The sequence below is a fragment of the Pseudophryne corroboree genome, chromosome 1, assembly GCF_028390025.1.
Source record: "Pseudophryne corroboree isolate aPseCor3 chromosome 1, aPseCor3.hap2, whole genome shotgun sequence".
In the NCBI taxonomy this organism is placed as follows: Eukaryota; Metazoa; Chordata; class Amphibia; order Anura; family Myobatrachidae; genus Pseudophryne; species Pseudophryne corroboree.
This window is the reverse complement of record NC_086444.1, coordinates 199,949,710-199,970,374: the sequence shown is the minus strand read 5'-3', so window position 1 is coordinate 199,970,374 and position 20,665 is coordinate 199,949,710. Positions and strand designations below refer to the sequence as shown.

General features: G+C 42.6%; 1 protein-coding gene and 1 long non-coding RNA gene across 7 annotated transcripts in view; one reads left to right on the top strand and one right to left on the bottom strand.

The window, feature by feature from the left end:
- The window catches only part of ARB2A (ARB2 cotranscriptional regulator A), a 792,581-nt gene extending 778,308 nt beyond the window's left edge, over positions 1-14,273 (top strand). For 2 of the 4 annotated variants that reach the window (XM_063964011.1, XM_063964006.1), the window contains one exon: positions 13,124-14,273. In XM_063964011.1, coding sequence (XP_063820081.1) covers positions 13,124-13,266 — 143 coding nt within the window. In that variant the 3' untranslated portion in view covers positions 13,267-14,273. The remainder of the gene's footprint in view (positions 1-13,123) is intronic. The other 2 variants (XM_063964010.1, XM_063964008.1) reach the window with 2 other exon arrangements.
- Positions 1-20,665, bottom strand: part of LOC135060861 (uncharacterized) — a 75,846-nt gene that overhangs the window by 5,540 nt on the left and 49,641 nt on the right. For all 3 annotated transcript variants that reach the window (XR_010247266.1, XR_010247260.1, XR_010247272.1), the window contains one exon: positions 13,081-13,191. This is a non-coding gene — a long non-coding RNA (uncharacterized LOC135060861). The remainder of the gene's footprint in view (positions 1-13,080; positions 13,192-20,665) is intronic.

Genomic DNA, 20,665 nt, shown 5'->3' with positions numbered 1-20,665 from the left:
AGTGTCTGCAGGACCGTGTTTAAAGTCAGCTATGCTATCTTCTATAGAAACCATGTCATTGGTGTTTGGGGCAACACTTTTCTTTATTGTTGATATTTGTATTTTAAATTCTTTGGGGATGATTCAGTTAGGAGAGATGTAGTGCTGGCAGAGGCTGCCACCATAGCCCCTAATTTGTGTTTTTTAAAATCATCGCTCTAGGGCTGCAAACTAAAATGCGTGATTTAGGGGCAAAATTGGCACAATTTAAAGGCAAAGAAGACTGCCACTACCAACGTTACAGTGGCACATAGCTGTACATATCTCCTAATTAAATTGGCATCAGTATATTTAGGTAAACAAAATGTATTTCATAATCTTAGTGATGTCACTGTTTATATTAATGCTTATGCTGGGCATACATTATACAATTATCGGGCAGATCTGGCTGGTTGGAATGAAAATCTGGTAATGTATGAGAGCAAATGACAATCAATCATTTGCTCTCGAACACTGGAAAATGGACAAAACCTGTCATTCAGACAAATTGGTTAAATCACGGATTTAACCAATTTGTATGAACAACATTTTTTTGTCCGTTTACAGCAACTTTACTTCCAAAATTAGAATTATTTTGTATTACATTATGTACTGGTAAAGGGACCAGGGTCACCTCAGTCTGCTGCCCCTACTGACTGCAATGCTGCTTGTTTGCCTACTCTGCCCAGTCATATCCACCCACATGATTAACTTTTGGTACTGTGGGGAATATGTATCAAAGCTTGCAGATGGATAAAGTGGAGAGAGATAAAGTACCAACCAATCAGCTCCTAACTGCCATGTTCAGGTTGTGTTTGAAAAATGACAGTTCGGAGCAGCAGCATATTAAGAGAGGAGGTGGCTTGTGTGCAGTCTCTATCCAAGCCTCCTACTCTCTAGCTGACGGAGCTATAGACTCTGAGCACAGGGTCAATAGGAGACTCTAGTGATGTCCCAGAGTCTAGTATGCATGTGCAGTAATTTTAATACTGTGCATGCGTGAAATGCATCCGCACTGCGCGTGCGCACACAGTGAGATGCAAAAGCATCTCACTGGTGCAATCGCCTCTGCCTGATTGACAGGCAGAGGCGGTCACAGGTGTGTCGGCGGCATTGGGAGGGCACGGTCTGGACAACGCAGGTATGCGACCCAAAACATGGCGGGTAGCCGCCTGTCAGGCGGCAAGGCAGGGAGCTACTCACCAGGTGCGAAAGCATTGCTGCCGTCTGATGCTTTCGCACCTCTGCGGGGGAGGGGGGGAGGTTAAGGCTTGGCATGTTGGGCGTCCCCTCGCATGTCAGAGATTGTGATAGTAGATGTGCTAATTTTAGCACATCTACTATCAGCTCTGAATTGGGCGCTATATGCGGCAATAGGTTAACCATATGTCGTTGCGTTTGTATTTGTTATATACCAGTTGCAGTAGCAAAAATACAAAATCTTGTATGTTATATTAGTTCTGAATATCATCTTCATCCCATCTATTAAAAAGAACATACAAACTCCACACAGATGGTGCCTTGGACAGGAATTGACTCAATGGTTTCTGAGCCTGTATTAATCTATCTATCTATCTATCTATCTATCTATCTATCTATCTATCTATCTATCTATCTACATTTTTCTAAAAACCGATACCCTTATCCTGCGTGTCAAGCAAGGGATAGCTGCACTTTTCAATGTCTCCTCTGTTGGCATCAGCATAACAATCCTATTGGCAACATCAAACACCAATGAGCTTGTCAATTAAATAATTATAATCTACCAATAAGTATCTCAAAAATGCATCAATGCAACCAACATTTCAATAATAATATACAGCTTTCTTTGCAATTCATACAACGTTGTTGGAATACACCCCAAAAGTGGATCCGACACAGATTTCCCAGAACTCTTACAATGGAGAGACAGGGATCACAGAATTGTGTCTTGACGAATAAAATCCAACCTGTTTTGTCTCTTACAAGACTTCATCAGGGGTAAATCTTTAAAGGTGCATAAAGTATAATTTCAGCAGAGGATGTGTGTCAAGGAAATGTTCCATTGTGTAGATACTGCACTCGAACAGTGGTGTTTTTGCAATATAATTTTGAAACCCATACCAGTAGTATAATTCACCACAAATAAGGTATTTGGAACCTGACCAACCTTAATTGGTGCTCTGTATTTCTCCCCACTCAGTCAGTGAAAGCTGTATAATATTGGAAGTCACCTCAGAATTGCACTTTCTTCTTGTATAGTCCGTGTGAGGACGAAGGGACATCCTGTCTACCGGGCATACAGAGAACTTTGTTGTTCAGAGCGCTCTGTGGGCAGAAGCTCCATGATCACAGTCGCGGTTTGTGGTGAGACGGAGACACAGCTGTCTCAGTCTCTGAAAAAAAGAATTTGGCACATCAGGTGGAGGGTTTTCTAGGTACTCAGAAAGCCACCCTACATGTGCCACTGGGACCCAATAAACAAGGAAGGAGGGGGGTATGGTATAAAAAATTGAATTTTTGGAAGAAAAGAAAAACACCTAGGTACTGTGCCTGTTGTTGGCCTAACACACACTTGTCTACCTTCGTAGAAGCTGTGGGAGACTATAAATTTTTTGGGAAGTCTCCTGCAGCCCTGGAAGGGTATGTGGCTCTCCCGCATCCTGCCCACTTCATAGTTAAGTGTGCAGGATGGAGATAACAGCACTGAAAATGCAGCGACTGCATGAAGGGGACGGGGCTAAAAACCATGAATTACATCATGACATGACAGTCCGGCCCCGCCCCCTGAAGTGACCTGCCGCATCTCCTTTCCAGGCTTCTTGGGCAAGTATGGCTTAACAGCATGCAAATAAATTATAAATAACTATAATAGAGAGCGCAAACATAAATAATAATAAAAACAATTTATTTGTTATACACAGCATATATTTATATTGAATTAAACATATAAAACAGAGCTAGAGAGCCATGTGCCAATGTAGAGAAACTCTAGATCATGTCATATCATATCATATATACCACATATTATATAAATAATGAATTGGGATAAATATATTGATAAAATCCCTTTTTAACTCCTGTGGTAATTGATCCAGTACTCTCAAAACGGAAAAAAGAGTTCCTAGGTATTCAAGACAATTATTGATCAGCTAAATCCCAGTTATTATATGAAGTGCCTATTGTATTGTAAGTTGCCTCATTAGATGGTACCAGTATAGGTGCAGTGGTGCGCAATAATTCACCAACAACAGGTGATTTTTACTTCTTTAGCAACGTAATTGTAACACCCCTCTGCCGTTGTTGGGGTATATTCTCACCATACATGCAGTTCTTATTGCCATGTCCTATTGCACAAGGACGAAACTGCTGCATCGGCGGTGGATGTTTAACGTTGGTGCCGGGTCCTATCGCACAAGGACCGGATGGCACTTGAAGAAGTGGCAGCAAGCCGAGCTATAAATCACAACAGTGAGGCGCACCTGGATAAGCACTGGAAGGTCTTAAATGCAGCTGGGTAGAAATGTCCTGGATATGAGGAAATAATTTTGTGGCTCCGTAACTCCGTATCACAGCCCCTTGACGCGTTTCTCCGACTTAGCTGGTGTCTGTTTCTTCAGAAGAATACCTTCTGAAGAAACCGACACCAGCTAAGTCGGAGAAACGCGTCAAGGGGCTGTGATACGGAGTTACGGAGCCGCAAAATTATTTCCTCATATCCAGGACATTTCTACCCAGCTGCATTTAAGACCTTCCAGTGCTTATCCAGGTGCGCCTCACTGTTGTGATTTATAGCTCGGCTTGCTGCCACTTCTTCAAGTGCCGTCCGGTCCTTGTGCGATAGGACCCGGCACCAACGTTAAACATCCACCGCCGCTGCAGCAGTTTCGTCCTTGTGCAATAGGACACGGCAATAAGAACTGCATGTATGGTGAGAATATACCCCAACAACGGCAGAGGGGTGTTACAATTACGTTGCTAAAGAAGTAAAAATCACCTGTTGTTGGTGAATTATTGCGCACCACTGCACCTATACTGGTACCATCTAATGAGGCAACTTACAATACAATAGGCACTTCATATAATAACTGGGGTTTAGCTGATCAATAATTGTCTTTGATACCTAGGAACTCTTTTTTCCGTTTTGAGAGTACTGGATCAATTACCACAGGAGTTAAAAAGGGATTTTATCAATATATTTATCCCAATTCATTATTTATATTATATGTGGTATATATGATATGATATGATATGATCTAGAGTTTCTCTGCATTGGCACATGGCTCTCTAGCTCTGTTTTATATGTTTAATTCAATATAAATATATGCTGTGTATAACAAATAAATTGTTTTTATTATTATTTATGTTTGCGCTCTCTATTATAGTTATTTATAATTTATTTGGATACCTAGGTTTAAGAGAATACCTTCTGAGAGCAGCATTTATTCATTATTAATAGAATGGTCTTATTTCTAATAGCGCCTGTATTGATTTTCTGTCTAGGATTAACAGCATGCACCATCCCAGGAATACGCTACCTTGTACAATTGTGGTGGGAACTGCTATGTTGGTATTTCGCTGCAATTAAAAACTGGTCCAAGTCGAGAGCAAAAATGATGGAGCAATCTTGGAGGAAAACCTTCTGTAGTGTGCAAGCAATCTAGAGACGTTTTACTTTTCAGCAGGACAGTAGCTCAGAGAATGCTGAAAAGCTCAAATAAAAAATGAACGCATATACTGGCCCAGACGTCCATACTATCTTCAGCCTATGGAATAGCCTGAAAATTGCTGCTCACAAACAGTCCCCATCCAAGTAGCTCAGTAATTTTCAACGGGTGGTATTCATGTGACAGGTGGTCAGGAGACTGATGGTCACATGACCTCCCACAACATCCCGCCCCCTCACTATCCCGATGGCCGGCATGCAGACCAACAGGGACTATTTCCATTTGTCGTCGCTACCGAGCCCGCAAGGGACTTGCTGTACTCGCCCCCTCCGGGATCCTGGCGTCGGTATGCTGCCGGGATCCCGGCGTCGGTATGCTGACCGCCGGTCAACCATACCACACCTATTTTCAACTCCCCTGTCCACTGTTGAGCAGTGTTTTTTCCCTCATGGCACACTGAGCAAGATGCTGATAGTGCCAAGGCATACCCTTCCTTTTTTTGTTTTATTATGGAGAAATTTTATCATAAAAAAAAAAGTTATGTTGTTGGTTAGTAAATACAAGTAACTGCAGAGAGGTAATCATTATATAGGGGCAAACACAGGATTTGTTGGAGGGGGAGGGTGCCTTATATGTGTTGTGTGTGCATATAGAAATTATATATTGAGAGATAGATATATCATACCTCCCAATATTCTGTACCAGCAACTCCTACATGTGGCTAAGCCGCGAGCGCTCATAAAGGGGATGTGGCCTCTGCAAAAGGGTCATGGCTTTTCTGGAATGCTGCTATTGCAGGCAATGCCTCCCGTTTTCATTACTGTGGGGGCATGCCCAGCGCTCTGGGAGCTGTTGGCCATGCCCCTAGTCCCTCTGTCTCCTGTGAATAGACATTGTGCGCATGCGCACAGCATCTATTCACCACTAGGCAGAGCAGCGGGTGACAGGGAACCGCTCAACTCCTGGCCCGCAGGGTGGAACAGCGGCACAGTGCCCCCCCAAAAATGGAATATATATATATATATATATATATATATATATATATGTATGTATACAGTATATCACACACAAAAACACATCACTCAGTTCCTCTGTAGGTTCCCAGGCTTTCTCCAGCTATTGATTCTCCTGAGATATTTACAGAACTCCACAGTGGGTACTCCAGGGCTCTACCCCACTCTCTCTGTGCTCAGCTGTCAGTTTGTGGTCAGTAGATCCAACTTCTGGCAGATGGGGATGGCACAATGGAGATGAGGACATCTAGTGGCACCCAAAAGTACTACATTCTCTGCCTGGCGCTCAGAATATTTGTCTGACTACATACAGGGGATCCTCCTGTCCAGAGTGAAAGAGTGACCCCAGAAGGATACACAAACTTCAGCCCAATTGCCAGTAATACCCCCTCACTCTTTATTTTATTTATTTTTTCAAAATAAATTTTATTAAGCACCGCAAATGTCAATGATATTGTACAATCTGTACGTTAAATACATTTAAATGGCCTAAAATATGCATCCACGTAGTACATTAAATCTGATATAGTAAATATGTTACAATGCAGTAGAGTAATCCATAAGGATAGTACATCTGTTTACCAAAGAGATAGAATATAAACCACCATCATGGAAGCAAGATCGTGACATGCAATAACAATGACACTGTCATTCACAATAACCTTATATATTACTAAGTGAAAAGAAGAAGAGGAGGGGAGTGAGGAGCCAAACCCAATTCCTAAGGTGTCGATCAGAACCAAAAGGAGAAAGCAAGAAGTAGCACTCCCTCATATGTTAAAGGGGAGATCTCCCGTGATTCTCCGCTGCTGAAACCACGTAGTGTTTGTAAGAGATTCTACTAGTCTATTTTGAAATTCCCTGGGCAGGGTGGAGATATGGCCCCCCCAGGTATCAAAGAAAGGCGGAACCAAACGTTCCTTATTCAATGATTCTTCAATCCAATCCATGTTAAAAACATGGAATAGCTTGTTTTTAAACATCTGTAAGGATGGCGGAGAGGGAGAGATCCAGTTTTGCAGTATTACTTTTCGGGCAGCAGCGCTTGTAGCTAGTAACAGCTTCCTGCACCCCCTTGGCTATCCTTTGTGTAGTAGGTATTATCCCGAAAATTCCCCATTCAGCACTGAATGGAATGGAATTGACTAAATGATCCAAGGAGAATTTCCTCACAGTAAGCCAAAATCTCTGAAGCAAAGGACAAGACCAGAAACAATGGAGGCAGTCCGCTTGAGGGAACATGCATCGTAAACAGTTGTGGGAGGTAGTCATACCAGCCAGATATTGCCTATGAGGAGTAAAATAGGATCGATGAAAAATTTTCAAGAACATCTCTAGGTATTGCGCAGCGGGCAACAATTTACAGCAACTGTGGAGATTTTTAAGCAAATCATTACATGTTAAGGAGGGGAAGGTAGACACCCATTGACTAACCCCTGAAGTAACCTGTTCATGGACTATTTGCTTTCTTAAAATAGTGTAGTGCCAAGAAATAGCTTTCTTAACTGGTGGAGTAGATCGAAGCATAGTATCAGTTGTATTCTGCCAATCCTACTCTGAAAGATACTTAATAATTGAGCTTGCGTAGTGTTGCACCTGGAAAAATGCCAAAGGGAATCTTCGAAGTACTGGGTATTTTTCCCTTGCCTGCTCAAACGTCAACAGACATTTAGATGAAGTGTCGACAATACTGCCTACATCCTGTACTCCCTCTCTCCTCCATAATGTAAAAGGAAAGGATGCTAATCTATTTTGAAAATCCGGGTTAGACAAAAATGGCAGAAACAAGGATTTATGTGCATTTAAATTGTTTTGATGACGCATTATATGCCACACCTTTCTCGTGGACCATAACAATGGGTTCTCTCGTATCTCCTGGTCGATTTCTGCATCATGTTGATGTAAGAAGCTAATTAAATTACCCTCCGACAAAAATTGTGTGACTAAATACGAATCTGTATAAATATCACTATAGTGTAACCAGTCGCGTAAATATCGTAAAAGAGATGCGTGATTATAGTGTTTTATATGCGGAAATTAATACCTCCATTGTCTCTGGTCTGTTGCAACTTCACCGGGGCAATTCTAGGACATTTACCTTTCCAAAGAAATTTCCTGAATAAAGCATTCATCTTTATAGTGTCTCTTTGCGTTAAAAGGAGTGGTAGGGACTGAAACAAATAAAGTAGACGTGGGAAGGTAACCATTTTTATTAGACTCGCCCTATCCAAATAGGATAACAGGAGATGGCCCCACCCCTCAAGCCCTGCCACGATGGAAGAGATTGCTTTAGTGATGTTTAGTCGATAAAGAGCCGATGGCAACTTTGGCAGCTGTATTCCCAAATAGGTGATGTGGGACTTGGCCCATGACTGCGGTAGATGTCTACTCCACGAGGGTTGGACAACCTCAGGATTCAAGAATAAGCCCATGGACTTAGACATATTCACCTCAAAGCCCGAGACCCATCCGAAGTCAGTCTACCCCCTCACTCTTATTCACCTCTTGGTTGCTGTCCAGCTTCATCAATCATTGGATAAATTGTCCCATGTCATTGGTAAAAATGTAAAAACTGATATGTATAACACATCTAGCTTGGGTAGGGACCCTCCTTACTAATGAGGACAGTGAAGCATTCACTAATGCACATATTGCCCCGGGCCCACATACTGTACTGCACAAAGCTCCTGCAGCTTGCACCTGTGGTCCTCACATGCGTTGAGTCTTACACACGGTGCAATATTTCTACCGATATGGACTATATAGTCCATATTGGTAAAATAACACAGTGCATATTGCACCATCTGTGAACATGTTGCGATGCCGATGCGTGGTCCTGTGGGATCAGCATCGCAAGGAAAAATAGTGTGTGCAGGCAAGGTCGATATTGACTATGGGGGTCATTCAGACCTGATCGCTGGGTAGCGATTTTTGCAGCCCTGCGATCATATAGACGCCACCTACAGGGTGAGAGTATTTTCGCTGTGCAAGTGTGCGATCTCATGTGTAGCAGAGCTGCACAAACTGATTTTGTGCAGTCTCTGCGCAGCCCAGGACTTACTCAGCCGCTGCGATTACATCAGCCTGTCCTGGACCGGAATTGACGTCAGACACCCTCCCTTCCAACGCTTGGACACGCCTGCGAATGAATCCTTCGCACAAACTCATCGCTGACTGGCGATCCCCTGTGCAGCCGTCCATCGTGCCTGCTCATTGCGGTGCATGCGCAGTTCGCACAGCAGCTATCAGGTCTGAATTACCGCCAATATTGGAGGTTCATGCCTCCGGACACAATATAGTCAGTATCGTCCGTCGCACCGTGTGTATGCGGCATTACTTCTGCCTGTGTGTTTCAGCTGCTCAGGCAAACCTGCACATTATCGGCCATGCATATATGCCAGAATCCAGTATATGTAAGCGCTGCGGAGGCCTGGCAGGTGTGTCCAGCTTGTGCCAGGAACCAGTTGTGTAGCGGCACACTGGTTGCAAAACGCAGAATTAGAGCAATATTGCAAAGAAGAACAGGTATTCGTTTCCCTATTGAAATGTGACTTACCCATATACTCTCACATGGGTGACCACATCTAATGATGGTTGTACAAGTATTATCAGTATTTGTAATTTCAGAAAAGCTTTAGATTTTTTTGTGTTTGTTTTTCTTTTTTTTTTTCCATTTTGATCAAAACTCTCAAATAGGCCCTTTTGTGGTTCCATGGTGTTAGAATAAAATGTGAAATAGCCACTGTACTCCTGATTGTGTTGGTCATCACTGGTAATTTGATATTAACAGCCTAATGTTTTTCTCCACCCTTTGTTACTGATCTTGTGCTGGCTGTGACCAGCCCACGTTCATTTCTCAACCCTACGACTGTGTCATTTTGTGTGTGTGTGTGTGTGTGTGTGTGTGTTCTGCCCTCATTTCTCCCATCCACCTAGCGCCGCTGCGAAAATGTCTTCATTGTTGTTCTCCCAGATTGTGATATTGTCACAAAACTGTTGCTAGGCAACAAACGTGGTTACCAGCACTGAGCGAATAGCTGAAGGGAAAGAGAAGTGTTGCACCATTGTAGGGTAACCATAGCAATGACCTACTATTACCGAATCAGGAATTAACATTGACAGTGTTATAGTATGAAACATATGCAATGATGGGATGAGAAATCATGTTTCACTTTATTGTTAACTTTATTTTCTTTTTTTCTCCATTCTTACTCATGGGCCTCTTACGGCAGACATTTTGGGCTAAGGGGAACGTACAGGGAACCCTCTCGCTGGTATATCTGCCTATTGTATATCCATAGGGGAAAGTTGGCACGACAAATCTCCCTTCATGAGTGTGAGAGATGAATAACGGCCCCGCTGTATCATAGACACTGTGCTGTTTGCAGATGACTGAAGGGCTCAGACACATGCTTCACAGACCTATGACCTATCTCCCCCTTTGAATAAATTTGCTGGAACTGATGAAGCAGGTGGTGCGATTCTGCTTCTGTGCTAAGCTTGTGCACGCAGCCTATGCATTTATTATTTAACCCATGGCTATTTCTGCAAAACTGGTTCGCAGGCTTCCTCTGTCAGCAGTGAGTGGGCAAAAGGCACAGGCAGATCTGAGGTGGATCTTATAGCAGTGAAACATGGCTGCAGTTCTGTATTCAGAGCAATATCTATATTTCTGGTTCTCCGAGCAGAAGGGGGATGAATGGTTGTGAGCAGCTGAGGCTGTGACATACTAACTACTCAGCCTTCCTCTGATAGGCCCTGCTGGTGAGTGGTGTTCACAAGCCAGATGCCATACAGAGTGTGGTGATACACACAGCCCCGGCAGCTCCTTATGGTGTGTCATTTGCAATACACTGGGAAGAAAATTAGCAAAACGATGCAATAATAAAAGGCTTTCTTTTAGGCGTTTGGTTGGATTTGCCGGAGGCAGTTTCTAGTACATGGTTATCTCTAAATATCTACTTCGTGTTGGTTGTTACTTGATTGCTCTGTAAGTAGTCCAGTTTAATATTAATATATTAATAATTATTAAAGTAAGTCATGTTTATATGTGCATTTGACATGCCCAGACTTACCCCGCAGCGCATAGGTTTGCAGATGAATATGGCCCCATTTGAACAGGCAAAGCAGGAGGTCTTCCCACTTAAGTACGCAAGGGGTACCTGCATATGGGGATCATTCCGAGTTGATCGCTCGCTACCGATTTTCGCAAGCACACCGATTAGGTGAAAAAAAAATGACATTTATGCTCATGCGTATGGGCCACAATGCGCACGCGCGTCGTATGGGTACAAAGCCCGTTGTGGTTGTGCACAGGTTCTAGCAAAGTTTTTCTTCGCACTGACGGCCGCAAGAAGATTGACAGAAAGGGGGCGTTTCTGGGTGTCAACTGACCGTTTTCAGGGAGTGTTTGCAAAAACGCAGGCGCTGAAAAAACGCAGGTGTTGCTGGGCGGGTGTATGATGTCAAATCTAGACACGAATAGGCTGAAGTGATCGCAAGCGCTGGGTAGGTTCAGAGCTACTCTGAAACTGCAAAAACTGTTTTTGCAGAGCTCGGCTGCACAACCATTTGCACTTCTGCTAATACACTCCCCAGTGGGCGGCGGCATAGCGTTTGCACGGCTGCTAAAACTAGCTAGCGATCTATCAACTCGGAATGACCCCCTATATTGTTTAGTAGAGCAGCACAGATACAAATTTCATGCTGGACAGAAGCCACATAGCCCACATTGTGATGGGGGATTGTGTAATTAACAATATTTGGACTCCTGGATTGGCTTCTTTGCAAAACTCTGTAATAGAGAGGGATCCTTAAAACCCCCATCCGCTGTACCAACAGAGTAAACAAAACAAAAAAACATTAATATAATTAGCTTTTATTTTTAAGACGCCAGAAAGTGCCCGGTGAGCTTTTCAAGGAATATACATAGTAACGGTGGGGCAGATGTATTAAGCCTGTAGAAGTGATAAAGCAGTGATAAGTGCAAGGTGATAACGCACCAGCCAATCAGCTCCAATATGTAAATTGAAAGTTAGGAGCTGACTGGCTGGTGCGCTATCACCTTCCACTTATCACTGCTTTATCACTTCTCCAGTCTTAATACATCTGCCCCAATGTAACTTGACATATCAACAAGGGATGAGAGAAGAGTAACTCACTGTAGGGCAAGCAGAGGTAAGTGGCAGGGAGGTGGGGGGGGGGGGCAGTCTGGCACTTGGTGAGACTGTTTAAGCATAGAAGACTCTAGCGTAATCTTAGAGAAATTGTTACTGCATCTAAGGAATTAAATATAAAATCAATTTTGACATCGTCAATTACATAGGTCTGTCATTAAGGAGGATGAGTTATTACTGTGTTTTATGTTTTTTGTTTTTTTATATAAGAAGTTAAATATAAATCATAAATCATAAACAATAGTTCCCATTCCTGTATAATAGTATACAGCCTGATGTGTTAGTGTTGCCGTGTAAACTGTTTGCACCTGTGTGTCTGCTAAAGTGCCATTCATTTGTGAGCTGTGTCAACATACAGTATGGCTCCCTGCCAATCTACCAGCTTCCTCTGATCAAACTTTATCCTTGAGATACGGAACCCTTCTAATGACAAGTTAAGATGACACCTCTGACTGCAAAAGCTGACACAATTAATAGCCTCCCTTATTTATGAAAGGTGTTAATTCAACTAAACTCCAGCTCCTTTTAAAGGTGGTTAAGTTTAATTATCACTTTGCACCTTTTTGTAAATAAGGTGTGTGTTTTCACTTTAGATGATATTGTTACAGAAGAAGATGAGATGATTTTTTGTAATATTGTTACATTAACCTGTTTTACCAGCTTGGTCATTTCTATGTAGTACTGCTTGGTGCTAGTATTAGCAGGTGTGATTTCTTAGTAGTTAGGAAAAGAGAAATTAGATTTCTGTATGGTTAATCACTTCCAAATGTAAGTCTAACAATAATGCTTTATACCATTTGTACGTCAAATAGACTGGAGAGTACATATTTCCTCAGTGATAAGAGACATTGGGGAACATTTATGAATATCAGTAACATTGTTTTAACCCATAGCAATTCATTCAGTTAGTGGGGTCATTTTTCTAGTATTAAGTACAATTTCCAGCCCCTGTTTTGTTTATATGGCTGATTAGTGTTTCATGGAGTTTATACATAAACTTATTTAAGGCATTAAATAAATGACACATTTTCTCCTTTCAAACCGCTGAAAATGAAATGCATCTAATAATTGGAGTTGCTTCTTATTTATTGAACTGGTTATTAAAATACAATGGTGTTTAATTACTAGTGAAACAGGCAATAGTTAATAGTGCAGAGTGCTGGTAAAATCTTATAGTGTGTGTGTGTGTGTACGTTCGCCCTACTACCACCCGAGACCTGTTCTCACCCACGTCTCAGTCAGTCACTGCTTTTCTGTCTTCTCTCCCCAGGAACGGAGCGTCATGAGCTGACTTCGTGGAAGAGCTTCTCCTCCATCTTCAAGTTCTTCACCGAAGCCCTGGAAGCCAAGAATGCAAAAAACAAGACAGTATCTACCAGGCGCTCCAACAGAATTAAGAATGAAGAATTGTAATAACAAAACAAAAAAACTAGTGGAGTCTGGGTGATCATGCCGGCCCACCCTAACCCTCCCCACATTTGGTTTTCCCAGTCTCCCAGCCCCTCATTAGATTGTTTTCTTCCTAGAGCACAGGGTCACGATGTATACATTTAAATAGCGTTTTGCATTATTTCTAGATGAGTGCAACTGTCAAAGCAATATGGGTTCACCGGTTGTGCTTCCTGTGGTCTGCTGTGTGGATTCCATGCTGGCCATCAGAGCACAGATTAAGGCTGACAGCAGCGCTGCACAGTACAGCATGGTGCAAGTCTAATTGCCCTGACGTAGCCCTACACTGTGAGTGGATGCCATGGCTGGTCTGCTCCTCCAGAGCCTTGGACCTGCTTACGTTTTACCTCTACGGCCTGCCCTGTTTAACGCTTTGTGTGCTGGGTGGGTTCTCAATGCCTTTACATTATGGAAGAGAAACAGTCACGTGTTCTTACCCATTTTAGGCTAAGCAGAAGCATGTTTGTTTGTTTTTATTTGATTTTTTTTAATGTTATAGTTAACTTCTTCTGTGCTAGTGTCCATTCAGTAGGCTGTGTACCCCCGAAGTACCCAAGTTTCCATGACAACAGGGAACACTTTCCAGTGAGGATTTCAAATAAGTTCTCATGGCGGCGAAGTTTTAACTCCTTGTGCTTGTTCAATTGGTAAATATTACTTAACTGCCTCGAGTGCCCTAATACAGCAACGCAGGCCTCTCTGATAGCTAAAGAACCAATCTGCCTTTATGTATACTGATGGGGCATATTAGATTTTATTTCCTCTATTTCATCATGGGTATATATATATAAGTGCTGTGAATACTTTTTTTTATTCATTATTGGGCAGCGTATTATCACAGGCAGAAATAAGATTATTTTCTTGATTATAAACACTGTGAACCATACACGCAAAAAGAAAAAAAGGGAAAAAAACTTGTTCGATAGGATTATTTTTCGGTCCAAATACTTTTTTCCAGTAAGTGTTTTAAATTGTAATAATTATTCTTAAAACCAGTATTTTTAATGAAAGCGTTTTAATTTTCTCACCTACATACTAATACAAATGATATAGGTCAGAGTCTGAATTAATTTTTTTTGCTATATTTAGGTGTAGGCAATACAAATTGGCCTATTTCTTTTAATAATGCTCCTTTTATGGGTTATTTTTATGTGATGGATTTGTTGTTTTTAGATATTTAAAATTAAGCAGAAAAAAAAACTATTTTAGATACATTCTGCCTTTATTGAATACAGATGCAATTAACTCCACAGGAGGGTTGATTTGTATTGCAGCGTTCTGTGTTATGTTTGAAAGTATCTAAATGACTATTTTACTAACAGAAGATTCAGGGTGTTTATGCTGATATTACATAAATGAGTGGAAATGCTCTACCGTAATGCAGTGTTTGTAGCGATTGGCCGGTGAGTTTGGCAGCATCTTAGGGCAGAGATCACGTCCTGACACACCTTCCAGGACTGTATTAACTATACAGCTGAGTACCGGATGCTATTTAACAGCAACGGCTGGTGGTCGATAACAATCTGCATACAGTGGCTCAAGAACGTGGCCATAGAGAATTGTCCCGGTAATGCAAATATTGAGAATTGTAGCTATAAAATTCTGTGACTGGGAATCCGGGTTGGCGGTGCTTTGCGTTTGGCACACGACACCTGTGACATAGTCTTTAGCTTTTTCTTCTTTTGTCAGGAAATGTAATTGAGCTAAGTGAATAAGAGAAAATTATATCTAAGTGTTTCAGAGGTTGAGTGAGTGTTGTAGAATAGTGACGCTAACCTCAGCTCTGTTACAAGACGCTCTGGGAATAGTAGTGTGTCTATTGGATGAGGAAAGGCTCAGGGCACCTTAGGTTGGTTTCCTGTAGGCTGTATGGAAGCAATTTTATTCCACTCATTATGAACCAATAGTTTGTAGCCACCCCCATTATAGCTGAAAACTTGGTCATGGGAAACCATATTAGCTTTATTTTATTTTAAGTGTGTTCCATTAACTGAGTGTACTATCTTGTATTATCCCCACTTTGTTTATGTCACGTGGTAAATTAATAGTGTAACAAGTTGCATTGGAGCATTGCTATGGGATTTCTTATTGATCTCTCCCGCTTTAGGTTGTCATTATTAAGGACAAAGTCACTATGCAGAGGGTGGCAGTTTACCAGAAGCTTGGTATTTGTTTCTGAAAGCTAAAGTAGGCTGGCTAACATGCTGAAGTACACCATTATTTGGACTAATTCCATAACCACTAATTAAAGTATTAAAAATTAAGATTCGGATCCCCCTTTCCCACACATGATGCAGGTGAGGCGAAATTCAGAATGATTTTGTTGAAATGTGATTCCCTTTTCTGACAGTACCCACATTTCTGGCCTCAGCCTAAATGTAAAAGCCTGCAGTCTGCGGGTACCGGTATGGTTTTACAGAAATAGCTGCTAGATATCAAGTGGTAATGCGTTTTAAGGTAAAATCAGGTGGTTTTGCCTTACAACTAATTTGCTCTGTAATCGTAGAGGTTATATTTGCAAAATTGCGCCGGTGACCGCTTATTGCAGGCTGTTACACTCGGGCCATAGTGCATGCTCTTTATAAGTGATGTTCAGCAAAGCACTAGCTGGCGGGATTCTCATACAGGAGAACTAATCAGGTTCCTTCCAGTGCTAAGATTAAAAAAAATTGCCATTACTAACGCATCGTAGCAGGGCATGTTCTCTAATACTGAATGATATAACTATTGTACTGGTCTTGACTTTGATATTCCTCACAGCCTGTCTGCATCACCCTCTTCCTCACTGGTGTTACAGGGTACTATTGCTATTCAGATGAGACATTATCTGTCTGCCCATTCCAAAATGTACCTGAGTGTTAGAGAAAAATAATTCCCTGTCCCACCATTTTTAAAACAGGAACAGTCCGCGCTGAAGTGCATGCCGAAAATATAGAGGCATGGCTTTATTGGGAAGGGTCATGGCCACAGAATAGCACCAATTCATATTACATGGCACAGTAGTATCCATTATACACATTACACCACACAGTAGGTACCCCTTACACACATTACACCACAGTAGAGGTCCTTATACACATTACACCACAGTAGAGCCCCTGATACACATTTTGCCAGGTAGAGCTCACATTATGCCAGGTAGAGTCCACATTGTGCCAGGTTAAGCTTCTTATACACATGCCAGTTAGAGCCCATATCATGCCAGTTACAGCCTTTGATAAACATTATGACAGGTAGAGCCCCTAATAAACATTATGGTGGGTAGAACCCACATTATGCCAGGTTAAGGTGGTGATACACATTATGCCAGGTAGAGCCCCTGATACACATTGTGCCAGGTAGTGCCCCTGGTACACATTATGCGACATAGAGCCCACATTATACCAGGTGGAGCCCCTGATACACATTTTGCCAGGTAGAGCCCCTGATACACATTATGCCAGGTAGAGCCCACATTGTGCCAGGTAATGGCCCTGCCAGATATAGGGGGGGGGGGGGGGGTTGTGTGAGTGTTTGTTGTTGTTTTTTCCCTCCCCAGAGCACACAACTTTAGGAAGGAAGCAAGGGTTGCAGCTGCCTTGGGTCCTGACAGCTGAGGTTGAGCACCCAGGGACTACTATAAAATGCTTCTACAGGGATCACAAAGTTAGACCCTGGGTTAAATATTTATTTAAAGACTATATCCCCAGCTGCCTCCCCCATCCCATCACACAGACACACACACAGGGCAGCAGCAGCAGGCGCTTTTAGCAAGCCCCTCCCCCAGATCCCGTGCCAGACACAGGCACCAGCAGCTCCCCCGGACATGTGCAGGACGCGTACCAGGGCCCACACTCGGCACTGCCAGACACACGCACAAGGACCCCTCACCAGCTGGACGCCAGCATTCCGCCGGACAGCTGCCCTATGTGCTGAGGGGTCCGTGTACAGCTGCACGCAGTTGTATGTGGTAGCGATTTTAGACAGTGTAACGGTGTGGGGAGGATCTTTGGCAGCAGAGCTGTAGTAAGACTGATGTCTCTGGAGGAGGGTGGTACAGCAGCAGCAGCAGAGAGCACGCAGTGTGGAGGAGGAGGAGCTTCTGTCCTCTCCCTGCTCTGTGTCCTCCTCCAGCCGCCTGCCCTTACCCCAGCAGATCCAATAGCCACTGCTTGTAGCAGCTCTGAGGACAAGCAGCTCCTCTTTCCTACTACTGTGGTGACTGGCACCTTCTTTGTGTGGGTCATGTTACCGGCGGTTCTGCGCCCATTTTGCATATGGGCTGTGTGCCAGCGGTGCCTAGTTACAGCCCTGGTTTTGACCTTAGGATGCAAAAATGCTGGCAATCACCCAACACCATCCCGCATGAAGCGGCATCCTGCATCTTGTAGAGCTGCTGTCGTGGTAACCCCGAGCATTCTTAGGACATTCTGGGCACACACACTGTAGATATCATGATCAAGAACGTATATTGTGGCCTATACATCATGAAATGTATGGCCATTTAGGGATAAATTGCTATTTGTCCAGCAAAATAGCAGCATACATGGACACCTTAAAACTATACGCCTACCAGGAGCTATTTTGGTAAGGACCAATTGACCCATGAAGCTTCAGTGAATGGATGCTCCCTCCTCTCCCCCGTCAACATAAGACATAATCTGGGTAAGGATCATGGTGACAAAAATGCATTTAAAAAAAAACATATATATTGTATAACACAATATAAACATAATTCGGTTTGTTTTTTTAAATAATTTTGTGGTATGTTCTCAAACATATTATATTAGTTTTCAGAAAACTAATTTTTCTTTTCCATAGCTGAGATAGTGACATGAATTCTAATCCAGTTATGGAAGGTACACCATTACAGAATGGATGTCATACCTCTGTACCATGCAGATCTGGGTAATAACTTTATCAATATTTGTGAAACCTCCGTGCTATGTGTTCTGATCATAATCTGTTGCCCCAGTTTCAACTGTTTTAATACTTGTGAGTTTACATAAATCGGATACCTGTAGTGTATTTTTGGGGGACCGTCGCAGATATCCGAGACTTCATAAAGCAGCCCCTATAGGTTTCAATGGGGACTGCTAAAATGTCACATTTACCAATTTTGGCCTTGGCAACTAACACCATTGTAGCCTATGGGCTACATTCTGCAAAAGTCCCTCACACTCTCTGCTCACACATGCGTAGTCTGATGACCGCACAGATGCACCCTACACTCGGAAATACTTAAATACTTGTTTCTGTCGGAGACTCTGTCCCTGCATGTGATTTTTGTTAAATGCCGGCGATCCTTTGTATCTTGTTGCCATCATAAGAAATTTTAATTATCGGGACCATAATACATATGACACTGCCCTCTGGTAGTGCTGAGATTAAATCAGTGATATCAGTTAGTATCCAAAATATATTAAGATATTAGGATCCAAACTTTACACCTAAAACATCTGGATTATTGCTTGATTAAGCGATCTACTTTTTGGAGTGTTGGATTTATTGTCTTGGTATTGTCTTGAAGAATTAAATATAAACAAATTGAGATTGGATAAAGTCTCTGGCCAACTTAATTGCTTTGTATTCTAAAATAGTAACTTCTCTCTAAGGGGCATATTTATCACAAGCTGCATTTTTATTGAGGATGTGATAAATATTTTTTGCATAAATTCCCATTTTGAAACTTAATATTTTCACACAAATTTACAATTAAGTTCTAGCGTGGAGATGGGCTATGATAAGCCTGCCTTGGCGAAGGGCTGGAAGCAGATGGATAGCTTACGTTATCTCTCTGATTCCTGCTTTGGGTGCTCGGAGCACACTGCACATGAGTCAGTGAGGGGCACAAAGACAGATCCGGAGGATCTCTTTCTGAGCAGATCCCCAATACAGTAGGGAATCAGGTTCTCAAACTTGGTCCTCAGGACCACAAACCGTTCACATTTTCCAGGTCTCCTCACAGAATTGCAAGTGAAATAATTAGCTCCACCTGTGGATCTTTAAAATGTATCAGTGAGCAATGAGTACACCTGTGCACCTGCTAGATGATCTGGAAAAACGTGAACTGTGTGGGGTCCTGAGGACTGAGTTTGAGAGCTACTGGGTTAGCATACTGGCGTTTGGGATGCCGGCAGTCTGAATACTGATGCTGGAATCCAACAGTGGTCAGAAGACCAGTGACAGAATCCCAACTGTCTACATCCCGATCGTAAGTATGCCGGGAAGGGTTTAGGTTAGGCTGTGGATGGGGGGGGTTAGGTCTAGGCACTAGAGGGAGGCTGTGGGAGGGAAGGGAAGGTTAGGGTAAGGCTGTGGGTAGGGAGGGTTAGAATACTTACCTAGCAGGTGTCGAGATTCTGCGTGTCGGGATGCTGCTGATGGTATTCTGGCCACCGGCATCCCAAGCGCCGGGATCCCGATAGCATCCATACAGTAGCCCATAGGCTTCAGATGGCGTAAAACTAACGGGGCCACGATAGCTTGGTAAATCCAACAGCCTAGCAGTCCCTTATTGCTTTGTGGTCAGAAATGGAGATGTTGGAAAGATCTGCTGCAGTACCTCCATGGTAAATCCCGAAGTTCCTTAATATTTGCGTGTACCACCCGAAAGCACACAAATATTAATGATAAATAGGCCTCATATTCCCAGAATACCATAACAGCTGATGAGAAGTGTCCTTTCATTGTGTAAACCAATACAAAATTGTCAAAGAATCTGATTGGTGTGGGTAACAGCAACTTTTTCCTGTTCAACAGTTTTCATAAATATTCCTCTAAGTTCTCAGTAATAAGAAAGCCATAATCAGTGACAGAGGACAGTGAGGAGTTTGCTATGCACAATGTATGCTGAGACAGTGCAGCTCTCTGACAGCACAGATACAACTGTATAACTGAGCTCCGTGTTACCTCAAATAGCACCACTTTGTATTGTCCTTCATGTGCACAAAATCCCTGGGCAAAATGCAGCTACAGTGTTACATAAAATGGATTAGTAATCATTAGCTGGAGATGTGGCATTAATCCCACATTAGCCTTCACTTCATGTTGTTGTATAGTATTTTCTTAGGCACAACATAATATGCATATGCTTTATTTTTTTTTCTTACATTTTGGTTGTTGGTACTTTTTACACCTGCAGAATATTGTTTTCTCTTACGTCCTAGAGGATGCTGGGGACTCCAAAAGGACCATGGGGTATAGACGGGATCCGCAGGAGCTTGGGCACACTTAAAAGACTTAATCTGGGTGTGAACTGGCTCCTCCCTCTATGCCCCTCCTTCAGACCCCAGTTAGACTTTGTGCCCAGGAGTGACTGGATGCACACTAGGGGAGCTCTCCTGAGTTTCTCTAGAAAAGACTTTGTTAGGTTTTTTATTTT